This window comes from Lampetra planeri, chromosome 7 (assembly GCF_965212315.1).
Source record: "Lampetra planeri chromosome 7, kcLamPlan1.2.h2, whole genome shotgun sequence".
NCBI lineage: Eukaryota > Metazoa > Chordata > Hyperoartia > Petromyzontiformes > Petromyzontidae > Lampetra > Lampetra planeri.
This window is the reverse complement of record NC_136113.1, coordinates 6,457,097-6,479,114: the sequence shown is the minus strand read 5'-3', so window position 1 is coordinate 6,479,114 and position 22,018 is coordinate 6,457,097. Positions and strand designations below refer to the sequence as shown.

General features: G+C 40.5%; 1 protein-coding gene across 1 annotated transcript; it reads left to right on the top strand.

Moving 5' to 3' along the window:
- The first annotated feature begins 6,886 nt into the window (after positions 1-6,886).
- On the top strand, positions 6,887-21,277 carry LOC144719857 (leucine-rich repeat transmembrane protein FLRT3-like). The gene is made up of 2 exons (XM_078596121.1): positions 6,887-7,347; positions 18,677-21,277. The coding sequence occupies exon 2, from the start codon at positions 18,717-18,719 to the stop codon at positions 20,670-20,672; it is 1,956 nt and encodes a 651-aa protein (XP_078452247.1). The 5' UTR covers positions 6,887-7,347; positions 18,677-18,716; the 3' UTR covers positions 20,673-21,277.
- The last annotated feature ends 741 nt before the right edge of the window (positions 21,278-22,018 follow it).

Here is a 22,018-nt window from a genome sequence, read left to right as displayed (position 1 = left end):
TAAAATGTCCATGATATAATGGAATAACTTTGAAATGATCGTGAATAATTTTCCATTGATGTGTGGAAATTAAAAGATTATGTGGTGAATAGCAACGGGTTCAAGTGTTATCATTTTCTGGTGCCACCTACGATTTGATATTTTGCTTGACAGAATTCAGCATCGTGATCACACAAACTGCCACAATAAAACAAATGGCCTTTATCTAATTCTAAGCATCACTGTGTTTACAGTTGTACTGATAATTGCTATGAACAAGAATGTTAAGCCAACATGACTACCGTATTCTCCAGATTACAAAATGCGCCCCAAATTTGTATTCAGTGTCAGTAAAGTTATGTTACATATATTCTGGTCTCACACAAACACCCCTACCGGATTATTTGATGAAAAAAAAACAAGGGGTGGGAGAGGTGTGGGGGGAGTGTGTCTTATAATATAGAGAGTAAGAACAAATGTGTATGTCTTCTTGGTTCTTTCGGTAAAGTCACGTAGAAGGGAAATAATACAATAATACAAATAAAACATAATAAAATAAATCTCACGACGTTTCGGCCACAACGCAAGCAGCCGTCCTCAGGTGAAGACCAGGTCTGTCGGGGAGACAGCGTCTGAATGAAACACCACCACGCTTGGAGCATATATTTAAGCTGGGTTGGAAGGGGGGAAGGGCGCTTAAGCGTGGTGGTGTTTCATTCAGACGCTGTCTCCCCGACAGACCTGGTCTTCACCTGAGGATGGCTGCTTGCGTTGTGGCCGAAACGTCGTGATAATTATTTTATTATGTTTTATTATTATTTTATTATTTCCCTTCTACGTGACTTTACCGAAATAACCAAGAAGATGAATCCCTGCAGTCACGAAAGCTTTAAATAGAAATTTAAATGTGTATGTCTTTTGGCATAGGAGCATACTGATGTCTCATCCGTGTGAGAAACTGGACACGTCTCCCACTTTATTATACTGCAACCTGTCATGCTAAACACACCTGCCTATTTGTGTGAGCCGCATTGCAATGCGCCGCCCAACGTAATGACCAGGTGTGACCCTATTATCGAATGGCTTAGTGTGATCACTGTGCATGACAGTGCGCAAAGCTGTGCTAAACCAACATTGTAAACATGCTGATGTCTTTGTCGAGAGGTGACGGTGCGCGTTGTAGAAAATAAACATAACACATTTTCAATGAACCACTTGATTTCTCACTGCGTTTTTGTCCATTTAACCTTTAAAAAGTGGTCAGAGTATATTTTCCACACAGGTGTGTTTAAATAAGAAATTGTCAAAAAAGTTTAGGAGAATTTTACGTAGAGTTTAAAAGCTTAGTAATTTTCCTCCATCTGTGTTTTTGGAGAAATGCCATTTTTTGTGACATTAAACATAAATTTATTTCAGAAAGGTATGATTGAATGCATTAATATTCAATTATATCTGCTTTTGTGTTGGCAAACCTATTTTCGTGCCAATAATAATACTTAAAAAACGCTGTTCAAAATTATGCTTTAACATTGAACCCCAACGTGTTACAACACTGGTTATCGCACTGCACTATTATTAATCCAGCTACCTCAGTTAGATTCCCACCAATGGCTAACATTAGTGGTGATTGATATCTAAACCAATCATAGACCCTCCTTTGCCAACTGACCAGTGAGGTGAAGTATGGTCCATCCAACAGTGGATTGAAATCGCTGTTAATTATTCTTTCGCTATACAATTTTAATGAAGCTGCTGTTTTTTAGTTATTGCACTGTTGGATAGGATTTAAAAATAGATATAGTTTTACTTCTGGTGATTCAAACCCAATGCTCAGCTATGGTACCTTAAATACAGACCATCGCAATACTACCATGTGGGACACATGGATCGGCTGGGGCACATGAAATACCAGCAGAAACTGGATAAACTGTGTAAATATATATGTTTTGTTCCTGGGTAGTAAGTGTTATTTTCCAATTGCTTATGCCTCAAAGGTACAGAAAATGTCTATTATTCCCCACAAACTTAGCTTTTGTGATATTTTGATATTTACATATTTTCAACGAGAAAACGTGGTGTGCATTTGTGTTATTCCTTCACATAAAGTCCTGGTCGCAAAAGTAATGTGTGCACTACTCACAGATAGTGCAAACCCAGGCTTTTCTGCACTAGACTACACTTTGCACCTATTCTGAGAGTAAGGATTGAGACCTAAGCAGGGTTTTTAACATACACTTAGTATGAAGCATTGTCTCCCAGTGAATATGAATCAAATGCATTCTCACTGCCAAACAGGAGGTTGCATCCTGCTGCCATGTGAAGCAATGTGAATTTTAAGCAAAGTGTCCTTGCAGCCTCCGTTTGCCAAAACGTTAAAGCTTAAAGGATGATTTTTTTTTAAAAGTCATGCTCCGTGAACTTTGAGAACCCCGTGTGTTAATGTCAGCGATACGGTGATGTGTTGCAACGTCTTAGCAATCCTCGTTGGATTCAATTAGTTTAACTACAAAGAAAGAACAGAAATAAATACTTAAAAACCATGAAGTGTCGGTTAAGTTGAAGTGTTGGAGGTGCTGGGGTATACTTAATATTCACCAACAGTAGCGGCTTCCATGGCGAGGACCCAGGAGGGGGATTATGTGCCTTGGTCTGGGCAAGTGGGGAGAGCAACAGCCTTGTCCCAAACATTTTCTAGAATTCAAATGCGCACGGTTAACGTAAATTGGTCCCCCTTGCAGCCTGCATCATGCAGACCTGCAGACAGTGAAAGCAGGAAATTGCACATGGGCAGAGACCCAATTTTTTTTTTGAATTCCTGCTGTCTTTTTTTTTTAAAGGTGTTTTTTTTCTCCTATAAAATGCACAAGCAATAAAAATGCAATAAGGCGGCCCCATTGTGCCAACAACTGGTGAACGTGAATAAATGCTCATTTCCAAATATGCTCCACATTTCCCTTGGTGGGTTCTTGTAAATAACTCCCCGGTATAAGGTTTATAGCAGATGTGGCAGTTTTATTATCAGCACCGACTTGCATCAGCATATAGCCAAGGCAATTACGACGTGTAATTCTATCACCATATTATCCCAGTAATGAAATATAACTAGTATTTTATAAAATAATTTGCCAGGCAGTATATGGATTTAACCCTTATCCGCGGGTTCACTCCGAGAAGACAAAGCTTTAAAACCCCTCCACCTCCATCCTACCGGGATTGTGCGTATGGTACGAAGGCCTAACCATTTCTGTTTACAATATCTTAGGCAACTAAAACTAATTCATTACATTACATGTGTCAACAAGTAGGGACTATCTACAGCAGCATCTACAGAGAATTGCCAAAATGTATGTAGAATTTATTAAAGGTGATGTAGTTATGTGAAGTGAGTCATAGCAGGAGCAGGAAAATAATGGAACCCAGGATGAGAAAATTTGCCCTCTTTAGCAATTGGTGGAAATAAACTGCTTTCAATAACACAAAATATATTAAAAAGGTAAAACTGAGCTCCCAAAGTAATTTAACGCAATCTAATCCAAGACCTGCAGCACAACATAACAATCATTGCTACAGCACACAGATCAAGAGAGAGACAATGTCTGCAGATGTAAAATTGTATCGATACAAGTAGTAAAGCAGCATGAGCAGTCTATATATAGTTTACTATGGATGGATATATGTGGTATAGCAGAGAAACGTGTTCTTTTCCCCGAAGTCGAATTTCCCATGTTGATCTTGCCCAAGGAATTGACTGCACATAAAATGACCGCTCTTCACTGCACTGGCAAACACTTGACCTAGACCACATAGTGTTGTCAAAGTCAGTATAATTTAATGGCAATTACGTGCTGTGTGAAAGCCAAGCTGTTTGTATGTGGCTGAAATATTGCGGCCAAATTAACATCTTCATGAAGCGGGAGAAAACCCATCACCTTGGCAATTTGCCCCCATCGTTGGTAATGGAGACGTTCGCAAGATTTTGCCAAAAAATAATTGAATGGGGAGGAGTATATGCCAATGTGTGAATTAAGCCGTGGTGTAGTACATAATATAATTAGCATAGATATTTTCAATTCCTATGGTGGTATCTAGCTGTAGCTGTTGAAGACACAATAGACAGAGATCAGACATCACATTACAATTATAACCCAGATCAGGCCACCCAAGATGCTCACTCTGTGGAATTTCTGCATGCATTTCTTTGGAAAGAGCTAAGTCTGACCACCCAAAGCATTAGGCTGCCGTCCAACCTACGCTCTGTGGGTTTCTGATGAGATGTCTGTTTGTTCATTCAGTCCGAACCACATTTAAGGATGTTGCAATTGACTGAGTGGGGGCAAACATCACTTGAATTAGGCAATACATCACACGTGTAATTTAGTTTGCCTGATAACATGGGCAAAAACAATACCTAGCAGACTATTATTGATTTGCTTTTTTATGCAAGAAAGTTGCGTAGTACTGCAGGAAAGTGTTCACGTGCCGAATAAGTCAGGAAAGGATGCAGGACTGAGGACTAACGTCTAAAAGACAAAGACGACGGTGTCTGGAATGGAGAAAATTGAGAAGAAGTAATAATAGAAAGTACCATGATTGTGACTAAAGGAATTTGTATACTTGGGAAATCTACTGACATGGGACGACTGCACGAAAGACATAAGGGTGAGGATCGCAAAGGCAAAAGGAGTAATGGGAGAATTCAATGACATCTGGAGAAGCTAACAAATCAGCTACAACAGCGATTTGAACATCTTAAGAACGTGCATGTTTAGTACAGCATTGTATGCCTGCGAGACTTGGATATTGAAGAAGACTGACAGAGATAAGATGTTGGCATTCGAAATCTATTGCTGTAGACGGATACTGCATCTAAACTGGACCCAAAGAGTGACCAACGTAGAAGTAAGAAAAACGTTGCACACAGAAGAAGACAACCTGATGATGCAGGCAGTGATGAGAAGGAAACTGACACTATTTGGACACACATGTCGGATGGACAACAATAGGAAAATAACAATGTGTTGCTTAGAAAATGAAAGGAACCGGAAAGAGAAGAAGACCTATCAGAGAATGGCTTGACAACGACATAAGAAATTGGTGGTAGAGAGATGTGGCACTACTTGAGTTTGTTGGCACAAGACAGAGAAAATTGGAAACAAATAACGGCATGTGCAGTGGACACATACGGGCTATCTGCCCATGGATCGTGATGATGCCTATGAATCTTTTGTGCCTATAATGCTTAACACTTTAATACAATATCTAAATAGTAGATATACCAAACGGTTGAAACAAAATGAGGTGAGTCTTGCTCGCACCCTATATAATAACGGGTTGAAACTAATTCTGCTTGTTTATTTTGGCAATTATATATTCTTAATGCACCGGGGATACAATTTGTAGTTCCCAAATAGCCCAGAGTTAATTGAATGCACGTATACCTGCTTGTCAGGCTTTCACTAACTGCAATTTGCATACCTGTTGAATAAAAATGAACAACTTAACAAGATTATATATTGGAGCAGCATCTGGAGACATTGTTACACGAAATGTTAAAATTGTTTAACTATAATTGTATTACTGTGCAATATAATTAGTCGTTAAAACACTTATATTTAGACCCGGTGAATGCATTCTTGACGGTGCAGTTATTGCACACTCTGTTCCCATGAAAAAGTCCGCTTTGGAGGATGTACTCTCCATGAGGTTTAGCTTGAATGCTTTACCTTCGTAGCGAAAGAGATCTACATAAGCGTACTCGAGCTATTTGCAGCGCAAAGGTTAAGTAAAGCAAATTAGACACCATTGGAAATGAAGCTGCTGCTTGCTGTGCATCATATGTCTTTGTTAAGCAGGGGTTAGTAGCGTCGGCATGTTTGACTTTGTCTCTTTGTGATGATGCATGTGGCCGATTAGTTAAGTTGGCACCTCAAGCTTACAGTATGTCCCGCTGAATGTCAAACAGTTGCTTCGGCGTTTGAAGCTCTCCGTGAAAGCACAGGGTGCTGAAATCTGCATGAATCGTGCCCAAGTGTGGGTCACATTGGACTGAATGTCAATGAGATTGGCAACGTAAAGTGCCGTACAATTTTATCGGCTGCTTGTTACCTAAGTGTGCTCACCACCTGGGAATAAACAACGCGCTGCTCCGGTGGTCAGGCTATTTTTTTCTTCTGTGCTGTGGATATTGCAAGTTTGGGGCTATATTTATCGACGGCTTTAAATAGCCGTTTCAATTAAAAACGTGCCAGATGTTTACAGAGAGAGAGAGAATAAAATTTAAAATAACCCAAACGGAAGATGTTGTTTTTCTAACACAGATACCGATGATTTTATTTTAAATATAGCCGCCAGATTATTTGTAACAGCATACTTTATAGGTTAGATGCATTTTTAATCAACAAGAGTGTGTTTAATCATTTAAAATAATATGTAAGTTACAACACATTGATCAAATTATACTTTCTTTTAAACCAACTTATCTCTTGTTCGATTAAGCAATCCTTTGCTCTTTACACCCAAACATATACATACAGACACACACACGTATGCAGTTGCAGCACGTTATGTCAAGAAACTTTGCAATAGAACAAAACATACTCGTTGGATTTTCAAATAACGCAGACAAAATATGGTCTGCCCCAACAACATATGCAGCAAGGCAATGGGGGGCCCCCCAGCTTTGATGTATTTTGACAGCGCTCCGTGTGGAAGGGTCCATGTTGATGAAAAAAGGAGGGTAAAGCCAATTCGAGCAGCTTAAGCAGAGCCACTCCACGCCCCCCTTGCACGCCAGCCGCCCCATTCTCCCGCAACTGGGGGAAGAAAAAAAACCCTCTCCTCCCCCTTACCCAGCGCTAAAAAATGCAGCCGCCCTGGGTATTAGCTCCATGCCCTGTCAGAAAGAGACAGAGGAGCTCGCGACCCGCGAAGTCGCGCGCAACTGACTTTGTCCGTCCGTCTGTCAGGCAGCAGCAACAGCAACAACAGCGGTGGCAGCAGCAGCAACAAGAGACAGCGAGAGGAGAGACACATCAGTGGCAGAGGTAGGGAGAGTTGTTGGACCGAGAGGCGCGTAGGCAACTAAAACAAAAAAGTTGCGTTCTTTTGACGGCGGCCGACACCGGCACGGGGTGAACAAAGCACCACGACGGAATAGGGTGGCTTGTGTGTGCGCTTTTTTTTGTTTGTTAAATCGCGCGAAACGAATGTCGAGAAAAGTTGGCCGGCCACTCAAGTGAGCGCGGTTCGAGCGCGATGAGGTCTGCAGAGCGGGGTGGTGAGCGCCTGCGGTGAGCATCGTGAACGCTGCTGCCTGGGACCCACGAATGCCCTCCCTCGGTTTCTCTCGAAAGCCACGCACGTCTGACGGTGAGCGGGGTCTGCGCGCGTTCGTCGCTTTACCCGTGTTCATTTCTGTACATGTTGCGTTACACTTCGGATTTGTTGTTGTTGTTGCTGCCTGTGATGAATTCGAAATTTTCAGCGTGTTATTTTTGTTTTGTCTTTTGGAATTGCTGCTGTTGCTGCAAAACTGCGCGTTAGGTATCTTAAGCATGGGTTCATGTAAGAAGATGTTCTTTCGATAAATTAGTGACCGTCCACGTGCGGACTAATGTTGTAAATAATGTGGCGAGATGTTAGCTCCCTCGTCCTGGTATACAGGAGGTCGTGGGTTCGATCCTGACCTTGACGCCTGTATATTTGGAATTTTCATGTTCTCCCCGTGGTCGCGTGGATATTTCTCTGGGCTCTCTTTTTTTCCCCTCCACCTTTAAAAACATGCCTTTCGAGTATTTGGCTGCTATGAATTTCCACGCGATAAGCCACTTCGTTGAGCCATCATTTGTCGCCAGGTCGCTTCTGAAAAAGAGCTATATAGCTCAGTGGGCCCTACCTTGTAAAATAAACGAGTTTCGTTTTAGTTTAGCGTACCCGAGCATTAGATCTCTGTGGTTTTTTGGTGCGTGAGCTATAGCGTTTTTCCAGGCCGGGACTACAAAAGAGTGTGAAAATCTCAGAAAATCTGGGCATGATATCTCTGCCAAACTTCTAAAACAGATCTAGAAAGGGTGAGAGAAGTGGTGTTGCACTGTGTATTGATAGCGCGACTATTAGATCTTTGTGAGAGCCTTAGGCGGTATCATATCGTAAATGTGAATCTGTGTGTACTTTGTGATGTCCCATTCCCGTCGGTCTTGCAATATAATAGGCAATACACTCGTGTCTCTACCGTAACAACGTATAATGGCCAAATAAGACAAGTGTGAGCCAACGTTTCTGTTACGGTTGATGCATTTCACAGTCTTTCACAAGTCTGTGAAATGAGTAAAATGAGAGATGACCATTGCCCATTGTTTGAACAAGCGAAGGGGATATGTTATGAATTTACCTCCAGTAACACATGATTTCATCGGTGCATAAAGGTTTGGCTTCATATCCGATTTCAAATCAGCCCAATACGACTTAAGCTCTATTCATCAAAACTTTATTTGTCGCTTTCTATGTATATGTTTCAGAGGTGAGCTTTTTAAATGTGTGCACAATTATGTGGTACTGTTTAAAATGTAAACACGTTTGCTTCAAAAGTAGGTGCGAATCAGATGCTGCAACTTCAAATGTGCGACACCTAATATAAACTTCCATTTATACACTTTGGTAAAGCTTAATATTGAATATATTCAGAAATTTTACAATAAGTACAACTACTTAATTTAATTAAAATAATATGCCAAAAATAATGTCACATTACTTAAAAAAACAGCACCGTGTCTCGTTAAAAAGCGGCGGACACATTATTTGTGTAATTGTGCCTCACGTACTAACACAACACTTTCTTCATAGCAGACTTATGGGAACTGTATTTTGAAATGTTCTGTAATTACGCGGAATTATTATAATGCATAGCATTGGAGTCTGCTTTAAACCAACACAAAATCACGCCAAAGGCTTACGTTTCTGAGAGAAGCAAATTTGACACAATAAATAAAAGCGCTAACTAATTTATGGCTCTCCCTCCAAAGTTATGAAGTGGCAGGCACCATTCAGGTATGTATACTCAGAAACAGTAGTGTAGTGCATTCAATATTTTGCAAGTATTCTTGGACACAATGAGTACTAACAATTAAGACAGAAACAAATATCAAAGTTTTTAATTGAAGGTTGGTTAACACCTAAAACATATTCTTTGGGTCTTTTGGTAAAGTCACGTAGATGGGTTCAAAGAAAATAACGAAAAAAACTACGACTTTTCGATCGCAACACAAGCGTTCGTCATCGGGAAGAGGGCTAAAACATATTTTACGTTCTCCAATTCTTGTATGTTATCTGTAAAAAAATCGGTTTCTAAAAATGCAAAGATCTAAATGTACATATTCATGCCAATTAGAAGATGCTTAAAGGTTTTAGAATTACAACTTACAAAAATCGTATGAAGGCACTGGTAATTTGTAAAGGACCATGCATTAAAGCAAATTTGTATATAAAACATTTAACAAATTGCTCAAAATAGTGTGCATCTACATTTACGACATTATTTTTACAACTTTTGGAAAATCTCTAATACGCCATTAGAATGGTAGAGATAAAATGCTCCACTTTAGCACATGTACGTACACAATTCTTTAAAAAAATGAAACATCTCAAGTGCAATGTCATTGCTATTATATAGATATATTGTTAGTCTTCAAATGTGGGTCTTTAATTATTTTAAGACACTATTCTCACATCGCAGACCTGTGCTTGGGCAGGCTTTCGTCCAGCAGTGAATTGATCGTGGATGATGATGATGATGGTGACGTTCACATTATAAGCATGGTTGGTCAACAGGCATGAGGGTTGTTATGAAAATGTTTCGGCCCAACTATGCAGTATTTGCTGAAAAGCCATGGGTATTTCATTGTTTCAAAATGTATGACTAAGAAAATAAATGTGTTATAAAATAGCAGAAATAATTTAGCTTAACTTCATTAAACAATATTTTACTTTTTTAAATGTTACTATTGTATCCATTTCATATGTATAAGGGCAAACATGTTATTTCTTAAAATAGACTGTCATTTAAAAACTATAATTTTGGCTCAGTGTGGTGGAGCGAATGAATGAAAGAAAAAAATGGCATCTCCGTTTAAAAAAATGTTCCTGAAACTCGGCATGCAAACTAATCCGTTGTGTGCACCCGTGTTCTCCACTTAGGCACGAATGCCACGTGAAGTGGACCTGTGGCAGATATAGATGTGGAAATGCAAAAGTTAATTTTTTATTAAACATGAAATTGCCTTTTTCGCCAACACATTGCGAGATGCGTATTGATATTTTAATAATGTAAAGCTGATGGCAGGCAGCATTTTGGAAAGTGCAGGGGGGGTTCCACTTGGCACTTTTTTGAAACGCTGACATGAGAAAAACATTTCTGTGTCCTCTAGTTTATCGAAGGAACGCATGCAATGTCCTGGAAATTCAGATTCTACCCTTTGAAAGTGTAAAAAAAAAAATCACCTTCATGCATTTTCTGTTTGTAATAAATAATTGAATAGTACATACCACGTTTGTGTTGTTTCGCAATGTTGTGTCCTAGATTTTACAATCATCTCTTTTTCGTGCATGTCTTTATATCTGAATGGGTATTTTTGTAATTAATAATTTTTCCTTTGATATTTTTTTTTGCCATCAATTGCAGTGTGTGCCACTTTACATAACAAAACACATGGATTGAAAGACTAAGAACCATATCGTACGTACAGTGATGTTATATAAAAGTTGAAATGACCTTTTTGCCCATTAAGGGCTAGCAGTGTAACACACGCTACGTCAATATTCCAAATGAAAATAAATGTTTCTCCCATTAATGATTACCTCTGTGCCACTTTCATGATGAACTGGCTGGCTGAAATAGTAAGCCAACAAAATCCAATGAAACTGCAATGGCCATGTATGCCACCATGTAACCTTTAGGCTGCTGGCATTTCCATACCTTTTGAAAGGAAATTGAACATTAAAGTTTCAAAGAAACATTTATAAAATGAGATCTAAATGACCTATTGCTCAGATTTCTGTGGCAATATGAAGCCCAGGAAAGACATTTATAAATCTTTTTCTGGGTCCCAATTATAGTTGGGTAGAAGGCGTTGGTAATAAATGTCGCGTCCACACACACACACAAACATCGGCAAATAGCAGAGGTCAAGCACGCGTTCCTTTAATGTTGATTGAAACACAGTTATAAACTGTTAACCACCCTGAACAAGGACAAAAACACTTTTTATGTTCTGTGTAAATATAAATCTGTGAATTTAATCACATTAAAATCACGTGCAGTATGGCATTTTTATGTATGCCAAATTAAAGTCATTCGTATCACACACACACTTGGGGGAGTGGTGGCATAGTGATTGGTATCATGCGTTATGAAGTTTGCCAGTTGAGTTGGATTCCCGGCCACAGCTAACATGAGTGGCGAGCGATATTTGAACTGGTCGTACCCTCGCCCCCATTGATCAACTGATACTGAACAACACGATTAAGTACGTTCAAACAATCCCCGTGACCAATAATAGTGTGGGGAGGCCTTCATCCAGCAGTGGATTGACAAAGGCCTGTAAATTATTATTATTTATATATTGGTTACTTAAGATAAAATAGACAATTTCAAACTTACACTTTATACACACCAATCACCATCAGGTGTCCGCATTCCCAGAATAATGCATCCCCAGCCTCCCATATCTCACGTTCCTCAGCTTAAACACAAGCATGGCATCAGCTGTGGAGCCGTTTATATCGGTCCGATTGCAAGTTCGTGCTCTGGTTTAAATCTTAAAGCACTCCGCACTCGACACGGCACCCAGCACGCCGAGCATGCGGACGGACAGTCGACCCTGCCTGAAGTTGTGCCTCCGTGGAAATGGTTTCGTTCATGTTGAGTAACTCGCCGGCAAGCACAAACGTGGGGCCAAGATCGCTCTCGCTTGCATACACAGTGGGCGGTGTGGTTACCATGGAATCTGGCTATTTGAGTGTCGAGCAAGTTCTAACCGTTTTGGCAAGCCGCCGTGACATCATGCGAATAGCCAGAACGTGCTCACCATGTTGAGTGAGTCTGGCTGGGTGTTTTGTCACCCACGAGTTGCTCAATGTCAACGTTTCCTCGAGCTGACAACCAGGCAAGATGCTGACTTGCTAATCTTACTTGATGTCGTTGCGCCGCGGAAAAGAGCCTGCTCCTTGTCACCACCGGTCGTATTGTCAGCCGCGTGCACTCCGCATGGCAGGCACATTTTGGGCTGCGCGCTTTGAAATGTTGCAGCCTGAGAGCTGGCTCTGTGGCTACCGCTCGTCAAGAAGCTCCGAGGCAGAGCTCATTGAAACCACTTGTTTCTGGCACATTCCGTGCGGAGCTGTTGTTAGAATCACTTGTTAGAATAACAACAGCTGATTTTCTTGATGTTAGAATAAGATGCTGACAAGTATGAAAAAAAGTGCATTTTGAATGCGTTGGGCATTTTCCCCAGTCAAGCTGTGTGTTGTGTGAATGACAAAAGCTGGCTTGCAACATGGGGTATCGTTTTGGATAATTGTTTTATCGTCAATGAGTGTTTACGTGCATTTGGGTTACAGAAAGTATTGTATATATTTTTTGATTGGCGCAATTATATGATAGATGCTGATTACCTGAATTTACTCAAAATCACAGATCCTTTAGAAAATACTTTCTCTTCTTATCAGCAATTTAATTATTTATATAAACCCTTGTGTGCGTCTCACAACCACTGCATATGTGCACAGGTATGCAACACTCACAGACTTTACGCCAAGGTAGTCTGGAGAAAACATTATTCGTGGGTGTGATTGACCCATTGCGCTGGGAGTTATAAATCCCTCCATGAGTTTAGGGTTCGATTCCCTTAGTTGGCATCCACCCAGGCACTTCTAGTAATTAGGAACGAGTTGTCCTTAAACTCGGTGCCTTTTATTTCAGAAGTGAAAGCATGGTTGATTTGTGTATGTGCATAGCGCTTTTTGTTGTCCATTATGATCGGATTAATAAATAATAATTATAAGGCAACTAATACTTAGGAAATGATTTCGATTCTTCAAAACTAATGCTCTCTCGGCGATAATGCATGACTCCCAACTCGCAGTGCTTGAGTGATGGAAGCTGCCATCAAGCTGCTTTTCCCATGATAGAATTTCTTAACCATAGAAGAAGGCGCCCTCTTTACACACCAATGGCCCAAACGAGAAACACAGACACCCCCCCCCCCCGAAAGGCAAAGGACAAGCCGTAAATACCACGTGGCCTGCCAATGGTGGGGCTGGAACGGGCCTCCAAAATGCAGAATTATCTGGAACACATCGTGTGAGTAACAGCAAAAAGGACACCGCAAGCATTAATACAGCTCTCTGATGTGTGAGAAATGTAGTGACTTTTAGACAAGCGACCTTTTACAGAATCGTGAAAGTGTGGTCTGTCAAAATGATCTGCAACTGCAGCTTGCAAAGCACCTTTGAGAGAGTGTTCATCACACGTTGTCAATAATCTGACCACGTTTCTGGTTACTGGTAGCAGACAAAACACGGGGAGCCTCGAACATTTCTCTTGTGTGTGAAATGTGTGGGCGTACGCTTGCAACTATTACACAAGGCTCAAGATTTCAGTACAAACATGAAAATAGCAAGAAATGTACTTATATAAATGTATTACTATTGCACATTTCTAAGGAAGAATTTGTTTTGTTCTTATGTTTCAATGGACATGTGAACTATCCATTAAACACCCTGACAGAATGAACCACCACAGCGATTATTTCTTTTTTTTATTACTTCTGCTACATCCCTGACTGTGGATGCTTCATTGTCCAATGAAAACATATCAACTGCTCAATGGAATATGCATATGGCAATAACCCCACGCAAACTCCTAACATTGAACACATTTTTTTTCTGGAAACCGTACAGCATCTTCAGCGATGGTAAATCCACTGCTAGTTGAAAACCTCCCAAAGCAGTTGTCATATCTCGCAATCCTACAATGTATCCACATAGCACCTGCACATGAGCTGATTTCATCACTCCATCTCTTTGGTGGACGTACTGTATGACTGCTACTCCATCTTTATTATTGCGCCTCTGAAACCATGCATACAAAGTAAAATTTGGTAATGCATGGCTTAGAAACCAGCTATGGTTAATTTACATTGCTGGTATACCCATTGCTCCAGAGTATGATTGGCTGAAACATTGAACTTGGCTCCATTGTAAATTATGACCTTTTGGTCCGATTCCTTGAAATCCCTAATCACATTTGGCTCATCTTGATCAATCTAGAATTTAAATTCACAGGCCATGTACTCCGCACACATTGCTCATGAGATATTAGTTGTGCGTTCGTTATTTTCGAATTAACTTATTTCATAATTACTGTGTGCATGCATGCAATACGTGTAAGCAATTTAACTAAGACGCATGCTTGCATTTGTTAGTTTACTGATATTGCAGCAATTTGAAATCTCTATCCATGAACATATTGCTATTAAGATTAAGCAGATCAGCATCTGGCCGCACATTCATACCATTTAAATTATAAAACTGGCTATACGGGCAGTCATCGAGTTACGAACCCGATTAGTTACTGAGATCCGTTCGTAAGTCGGAACAATAATGCACTGTATTTAAATGCCCATGCGTTAAGTGTTATGAAATGTGTAATGGTTCAACCAAAAGGGTAACATTGTTAAACTCATAATAAGAAATATTGTACATTTGCATCTCACACTGTAATAAATATATTATACAGTAGATACAACCTAAAATAAAGTAACATCAATAGAAAAACACTTTGATTTTAATTTACCTTGAGTCCTGATGCTAGCTTGTTTGTCGGAAGGGTGGCAATGAGTCACTACAATTGTGCGCACACACGGGGCACGCGCGCATGTACAGACAAAAACAAAGACACAGACACACAACCCAACGAAAACCATCCCCCGTGTAACCTTAACAGACTGTTGGGGCAAGTGCTGTTAGTGAGCAGCGCCTATGAAGCCCAGCACGGCACACGAGGGGGTGGGTGGGCAACGCTACGCCCGGTCGCCTTTGTCACCCCAATGGCGCTGTTCACACACCGCACCAGGTACTCATTTGAGGCTGAGTCGACGTAGGGGAGGCCGCCCAGGTCCCACTCGGAAAATTGTCACTGGTGTTGATCGTGAATTTAACTTTGGTCGCCAGTTTCGTAGCACAGCGTGCTGTTGTACTACAGCTCCCCCCATACACACGCACACAAAGACCCCTGTATAGGCTTAACAGATTGAAGGAGTAAGTGCCGTTATAGTGAGTAGCACTTATGAAGGCTGGCACGGCACACGAGGGGGTGGGTGGCCAACACCACGCCCAGCCCCTTTGTCTCCCTGGTGGGTGATGTTTACACATTGCACCAGGTAGTCATTTGAGGCCGCGTCGACCTAGGGGAGGCCCAGATAATTGTTTCTGGTGTTGTGCCATGAGCGGGAATCGAATTCGGGTTGCCAGGTTTAATCGGCGCTGACCGCTACACTACTGCTCCCCCACTCACACTTTCACACGCAAACACTCCCAGCACGAGGCCGACCCAGTATACATCTCGCAGAAGATCGCTCCTCTGAACAAAATAGTTCCGCAGTTCAGATTGCAATTACGAGTTCGCGTTTTAAGCAATGTGCTTCTTTTAATACCACGGAAGCTGGTTCGTAAGTCGGGCGTTCGTAAGTCGGGAGTTCGTAAGTCGGGAGTTCGTAAGTCGGGAGTTCGTAAGTCGGGAGTTCGTAAGTCGGGAGTTCGTAAGTCGGGAGCTCGTAAGTCAAGGACTATGTTATATCCTTTGTCGATACTGGTGGGAGTGAACACCAAGTATTTTATTTGATTTGGAAAACCCAGTGTTGTCTACTCACCTGGAATTACACAACTCGTCAAGGCTAAAACTTCCTCCAAATGGCAAATGTGTAATGAATGAATAGCACTGGCAACTCGCTCGATGTCGCGACAATAAAATAGCTTGGAAGGCGAGTGCTGTATTCTAGTATGAAGGCGAGGACACGCCAAGGCAAATGTACCTATGTGCTGGGGTTGGAGGTAGGGGGGGGGGGCTAACATTTGCGTATCTTTGTGCTTTGGTTGCAGTTAAACTCCCCCCCCACACACAGACGTACAGACACACGCGCGCGAACACACGCATGCGGAATTTTCACGCTGCGGCGCTTTGTGTAGCTAAGCGAGCAAGAGTGCTCCATCTTGTGCTGTGGGCCAGAGTTTGTGCTGCTGAAGCGTCGGTGCAGGTGTCAATCCTGTCGTTCCATTCACGAGTGGCTTAATTAATTACTTTGTTTACAAAGTGGTAGAGGTAAAGCTGCAGCCCTGCAATTGCTTAGCTCTGCCCACTGCTAGCGGAAGTGCCTCTACTTGAGGGAATTTCTAGAGGTGACCCCCTCTAGAAGATATGTTGACCTACTCTTCCACTCTGGCCAAGATGTCTGGGAAGAAGTTGGAATTACCCACAATTACCCACAATTACCCCACAAAACGTGACTTGCGAATCGACTAACTGTGGTACACACATTGGTAATGCTGGATGCCCAGAGCTAGCGAACTTTGTTTATTTGAAAATTATTAAAGAGACATTGCATATGTATTTCGGACAATGATGAATTGAAAGCTTTCGTTGTTAAATCAGGAAGATAGGTTGACGATCAACAAAATAGCAGATGTGTTTTTCACAAGTAATATTATTTTATACCACCGTACTAATACATATTTAGGATAATAATGTTTCCATCTAGTTTCGGCTAGACACCAGTAAATGAGAAATACTCCAACAAATCAACCCAAGCCATCTTGACATCTCTCTTAATCAGTGATGGATATAAGCAATGCTGTTTGTCAGTTGTGTGATGGGTTTATCGGACTCTAGTCAGTGTGTTTTACAATTACAATGGACTAACACACACACACACAATCACAAGTAGAGTGACACAATGACTTGGTAAAAAAAAGCAGTAAGATAAACAAGCTCTGTTTCCTGAATGGAGCCTCATTTTTTAAATTACATGGCTCGCATATTTTTTTTTACTTGCCTTGAAACCCTCTCCATACCAAACCCCCACTCCTGCCAATCCAGGCGCCACTCGTCACACATTACAGTATGTGGAAATTTGTTTCCTGGATATTTGTTTAAATTTGCCCTGGTATGCATGTGCCTTCATAAATCAAGTTGTTTATAATTGTATTACAGTACTTAAGTAAAATACAATGTGTTGACCGCTCATTGCTTGTTGTTAAAAGGCCCAGACCATTTCCACATTTCTGAGTACCAGTTGATATTTTTCCATACATTTTTCAACTTATGTCATATTAATTACTTTAAAAAAACACACACAGCACATATCTATATTTTAAATTAGAGCATGGATTCATGTTCAGTATCACAATACTATCTAATCACCATAAAATAATCAAATCTTAATAAAATAAACAAATCTTAAATAAAATTGCGATGCAGTATAAATTGCATTAGATATCTCTGGACGTAAATTGCACTTGAATAATATCTTGAGTTGCCCGTGTGACACAAGTAGCAGTGTATGCCACATGCATTTTATTACAATGAGTGTAAATGGGATGGGTGATAATCTGAATAGTCTGTCATTATTTCCAAAAATATATATTCAGTGGATGACAAATGCATCTTACAACTAAAGCATTGGATTACGTGTTTGGTAGATGGATTTCCTGAAGGCAGGCTTGGTTTGAGTTAGCAGTTAGGACCTTGCTATGTATTAAATCCGTTCTTGTTTAACATATTCTCTGATGGCCCTGATCCATCTAGTTGCCAGGTTTTTTCTCTTACCTTTTCCCCTATGATATTTTAATCTTCATATTGCCTTACAGTCTGTCTCTACCACAGGATTGTATTTGGATGTTGCCCAAAAGAATGCTTCATGCCAAACACGCATTCATGGGATTGGCCAAACATCCACTTGTAGCAAGACACTCCTAAGAAATAAGTCTTGAAAGTCAGTGAGAATTTCCTAAACAAATGGCATAATACTCAAAGAATTAGTCTCAATGCATTCATAAAAAAATATAAGAAATATATAAAGACAAAATGTAAAAAATATATACCACGGAATATTCAAAATATATTTTTTTCTGATTAAAACCCCATAAAAGCATGATTGTGCAATTTTGTGCTGTTTTTTGGTAGAGAATGATACTCATATAAATATTTTAAAAATCAATCAAATTCAATTTGTTTTTACAAAGTTGTTTTGTGAATAAGAGGAATGTAGGAGGAAGACATTTGCCCAATACAATGTAAACATTTTACGAAATGAAAATAAAACTACGCGGAAAAATGTACGTAACTAAAAATATAGCTGATGAGTTTGTAATAAAAAAATTTATCCATTGTTTATATTAATATGAAATATGCCTCTGTGTTATTCCACATGATTCCAAAATAATGTCATGTATTACATGATTACGATTTATTTTCACAGACTAACACAGTTTATTTACACAAAACGAAATCACATCACAAATATCTCCCATCCTTATGTTTACTTTTGTTTTAAGCATGTCTGAATAGTTACATTCAATGAACGATTCTGAATTACTTCATGAAACAAACATTGGGTGAGATTTTATTTTTCTTACCGTTATGTTTCAGATCTCTGAGGATATCGAGGTGCCAAGTCAAACCTTCTTCGATGCTGCTGATAACCACAGAGCCACACATAATGATGGGATGCATCTCTCCAATCGAGCTCATCCTCCTGCTGCTCGTGACTGTGCCGACCCTCGCCTGCCCATCTGCATGCCGCTGTAATGGAGACTTCGTCTACTGCAACGACAGAGGCTTGACGTCTATTCCAAGTGGAATGCCAAGGAACGCCACGACACTCTATCTCCAAAACAACCAAATTAACAATGCTGGGATTCCTCCTGAAATGAGAAACCTTCTCAAAGTCGAGACAGTGTATCTCTACAGCAACCGACTGGAGGAGTTTCCGATCAATCTTCCTAGAAATGTGAGAGAACTTCACTTGCAGGAAAATGGCATGTGGACCATTTCCAAGGGTCCCCTCACTCAGTTACGCAAACTGGAAGTTCTGCACTTAGATGACAACTCGATATCAACAGTGGGGATTGAGAAAGGGAGTTTTAGTGCAGTGCCAAATCTTAGGCTGCTTTTTTTTTCCCGTAATAATTTAGGTATGGTACCTGAAAACTTGCCAAAGAATCTGGAGGAACTGCGGTTAGATGATAACAGGATAGAAACGATATCTGCAAAGGCTCTGCTGAACCTAAGCAAGCTGAAGCACCTGTTTCTGGATGGCAACTTGCTGACTAATGAAGGGATCCATGAAAAGACCTTTAACGATCTTGTGAACTTGACGGAAATCTCCTTCACTCGGAATATGCTTAAAATTCCAGTGGCTAACTTGCCAAGAATGAACCTGCAAAAACTCTTTCTCCAGGAAAACAGAATAATGTACATTCCAATCAACATATTTTCATCCCTGAAGAGGCTCAGTTTTCTTGATCTTTCAAACAATCAACTACAAACCTTGCCATATAGCGCTTTGAATGGACTACAAGGACTGAGATTTCTCGGTGTGCGAAACAACCCGTGGTACTGTGATTGTAAAGTCCTCTGGCTAAAAGACTGGCTACGCATCAATACTGTGAATGCACAGGGGCTTATCTGCAAAGGGCCAGGCAGCAATAAAGGAATACATATCACAGATCTGCCTCCCGAGCATTTTTTTTGCCCAGCCACCACCACAGCTGCTGTAGCTCGAAGTCACACTGCAGGGGTGAATACGTTCACAGTTGGAAGTCCGTTGTTGATTCTCAGAACCTCGTTACCCTTTGCTACAACTAAAAGCAATATTTTTAGCTCAGTCACAAGCAGACCGACCACATGGAAAGACACTACAGCTGACATTGTCCTTAAAGTGTCATCAGTGAGTGAGGACACGATTGCTGTCATCTGGGACAACCCATTTCCAGTGGAGTCATATAAATTGAGTTTGAAAAAATCCGACAAAAATGTTGGGACTGTCACAATGATTAACATCGTCAGTGGTGATAGGACACTGCACTTGTTTAAGGACTTACATCCAATGACTTTGTACAAAATCTGCTTGGAACCTCTGGTCAATAAAAACATTTTTGATCTTGACAAAACTCCGACCTGTTTGGAAACAAAAACAGCAGATTCTGCACTTCCCAATCTTACCGATAGCATGAACCAAGAGCAAGAGATGGACGATGGTCATGGCTCGGTTCTGAAACTTGCTGGCCTCATAGGAGGTAGTTCAGTAATTCTTCTCATTGTGCTGATTTTGGGAATCTGCTGCTGGTACTCCCACAAATCTGGAAAGGGCCCGTGGTCCCGGGACACCTACAAGAAAGGTCGGAAGAGGGAGAGTGAGTACATGGAGTCAGGAACGAAGAAGGACAATTCTATTTTGGAGATGAGCGAAAACTCATTTCAGATTGTTCACTTAAATGAAACTATGGGGGATGATTTATCGATGAAAAATGGTTTACCCAACAGAACTGGAACTGGCTATAAAGGCACTTTGGCCCAAATAAATAACACTGTTTTAATAGACAGTACTTTGTTGGACAGAGATTATTTTCAGAGACATACATAACTAACAAGCAACAATAGAAGAGACTTTTACGTGTCGAACACTTTTTGCACAACATATTTATTGCACTTTTATTGCCGATTGAAACATGACACAGATAGTGTTTTGACGTATCAGGATGTTCAACGTGTACAGGTATTTGTGTTCAGCGTCACAACTGTGATTACGGCGTTTTGCAATTAAATGGTGTTTTGTTTCCGATTACCACCACAACATGATATACTTTTCTGCCTACATTTTTTTTGAAGTCATAATTGTTGCTCCTTGTATATGGGAAATATCTTACATGATGATATAACATGTTCTCCTTTTATATGTGCCTCTTTTACTAATTTCACATGACGATACAATGGACAAACTGTAAATGAAAAAAAGCTGTACAAATTTACTGCATATTAACTGAAAAGTACCGGGAACTTGAACAGTTTCAAATAGGAATTATTTATAACCGTTTTAAAATGTGTACATAATAGTGTAATGCATGCCTCTTTGGACAACAGCAGTTGAAAAAATAAATGTCCGGTAGTAGTGAAATAATTCAAAGCATTGGAAATGCTTACATGTAATTGTTACATGTTCCTTTTGTAATAAAAAATGAGTACATAGTAGACGCATGGGTTGCCACTCATTGTATTGATGTGGGCAGTGGTGGTGTGAGTCCATTGAGGGCCCCTAAGCAGACATTATTTTGGGGGAAGGCCCTCTTTCAATTTGTAAATCCTAGTGAGATCACATAAGAGATATGGATAGATAAGGACGTAATAAGATAGGGGGAAATATACAAAAGAAGAGAGATGCAGATAAGATAGAGATGACAGAGATTAATTGGGGTGTTATGTTAATTATACTTTTATGCTAATTCGAAATTTAATCTCAGCTGCCATATTATATACACCAATATTTTTTCATGAATCCGGGGCCCTTTGAGCTTCTTGGGGCCGTTAAGATTGTGCTTGGTTTGCTTATGCCTCGCACAACTTTTGGATGTGGGCCCTGGCAATGGTATTAAAAGATAGGTGGGGGGTACTGGATGCAAGGAACCCGGTTTGGGTGAACGACTGGCTGCGGGAGGTCCCGAGAGGGAGGTTGGAGTCTCTGTTGGTGGAGTAATGCATGGCGCTGTGCTTTGATGCTTGCCACGTTAGCAAATGGTGCACACATTGCCACAGACGTCCCATTGTCATAACAAGTCCACTCCCACACAACCTCCGAGTCCAACTCCTTCAAAGTGTTCTTTTTTAAAGCGTGCATGTGAAAAACACGGCAGAGGGTCATACATAACCGTAAAAAACATGTTATTTTAACTACAAATAAAATGTGCACAGCTGTGTTGGCAATAATGCAGAATC

Bases quoted from the DNA above. Each gene is read 5' to 3' on its own strand.
- LOC144719857 (XM_078596121.1), top strand. From the start codon at position 18,717: ATGCTGCTGATAACCACAGAGCCACACATAATGATGGGATGCATCTCT.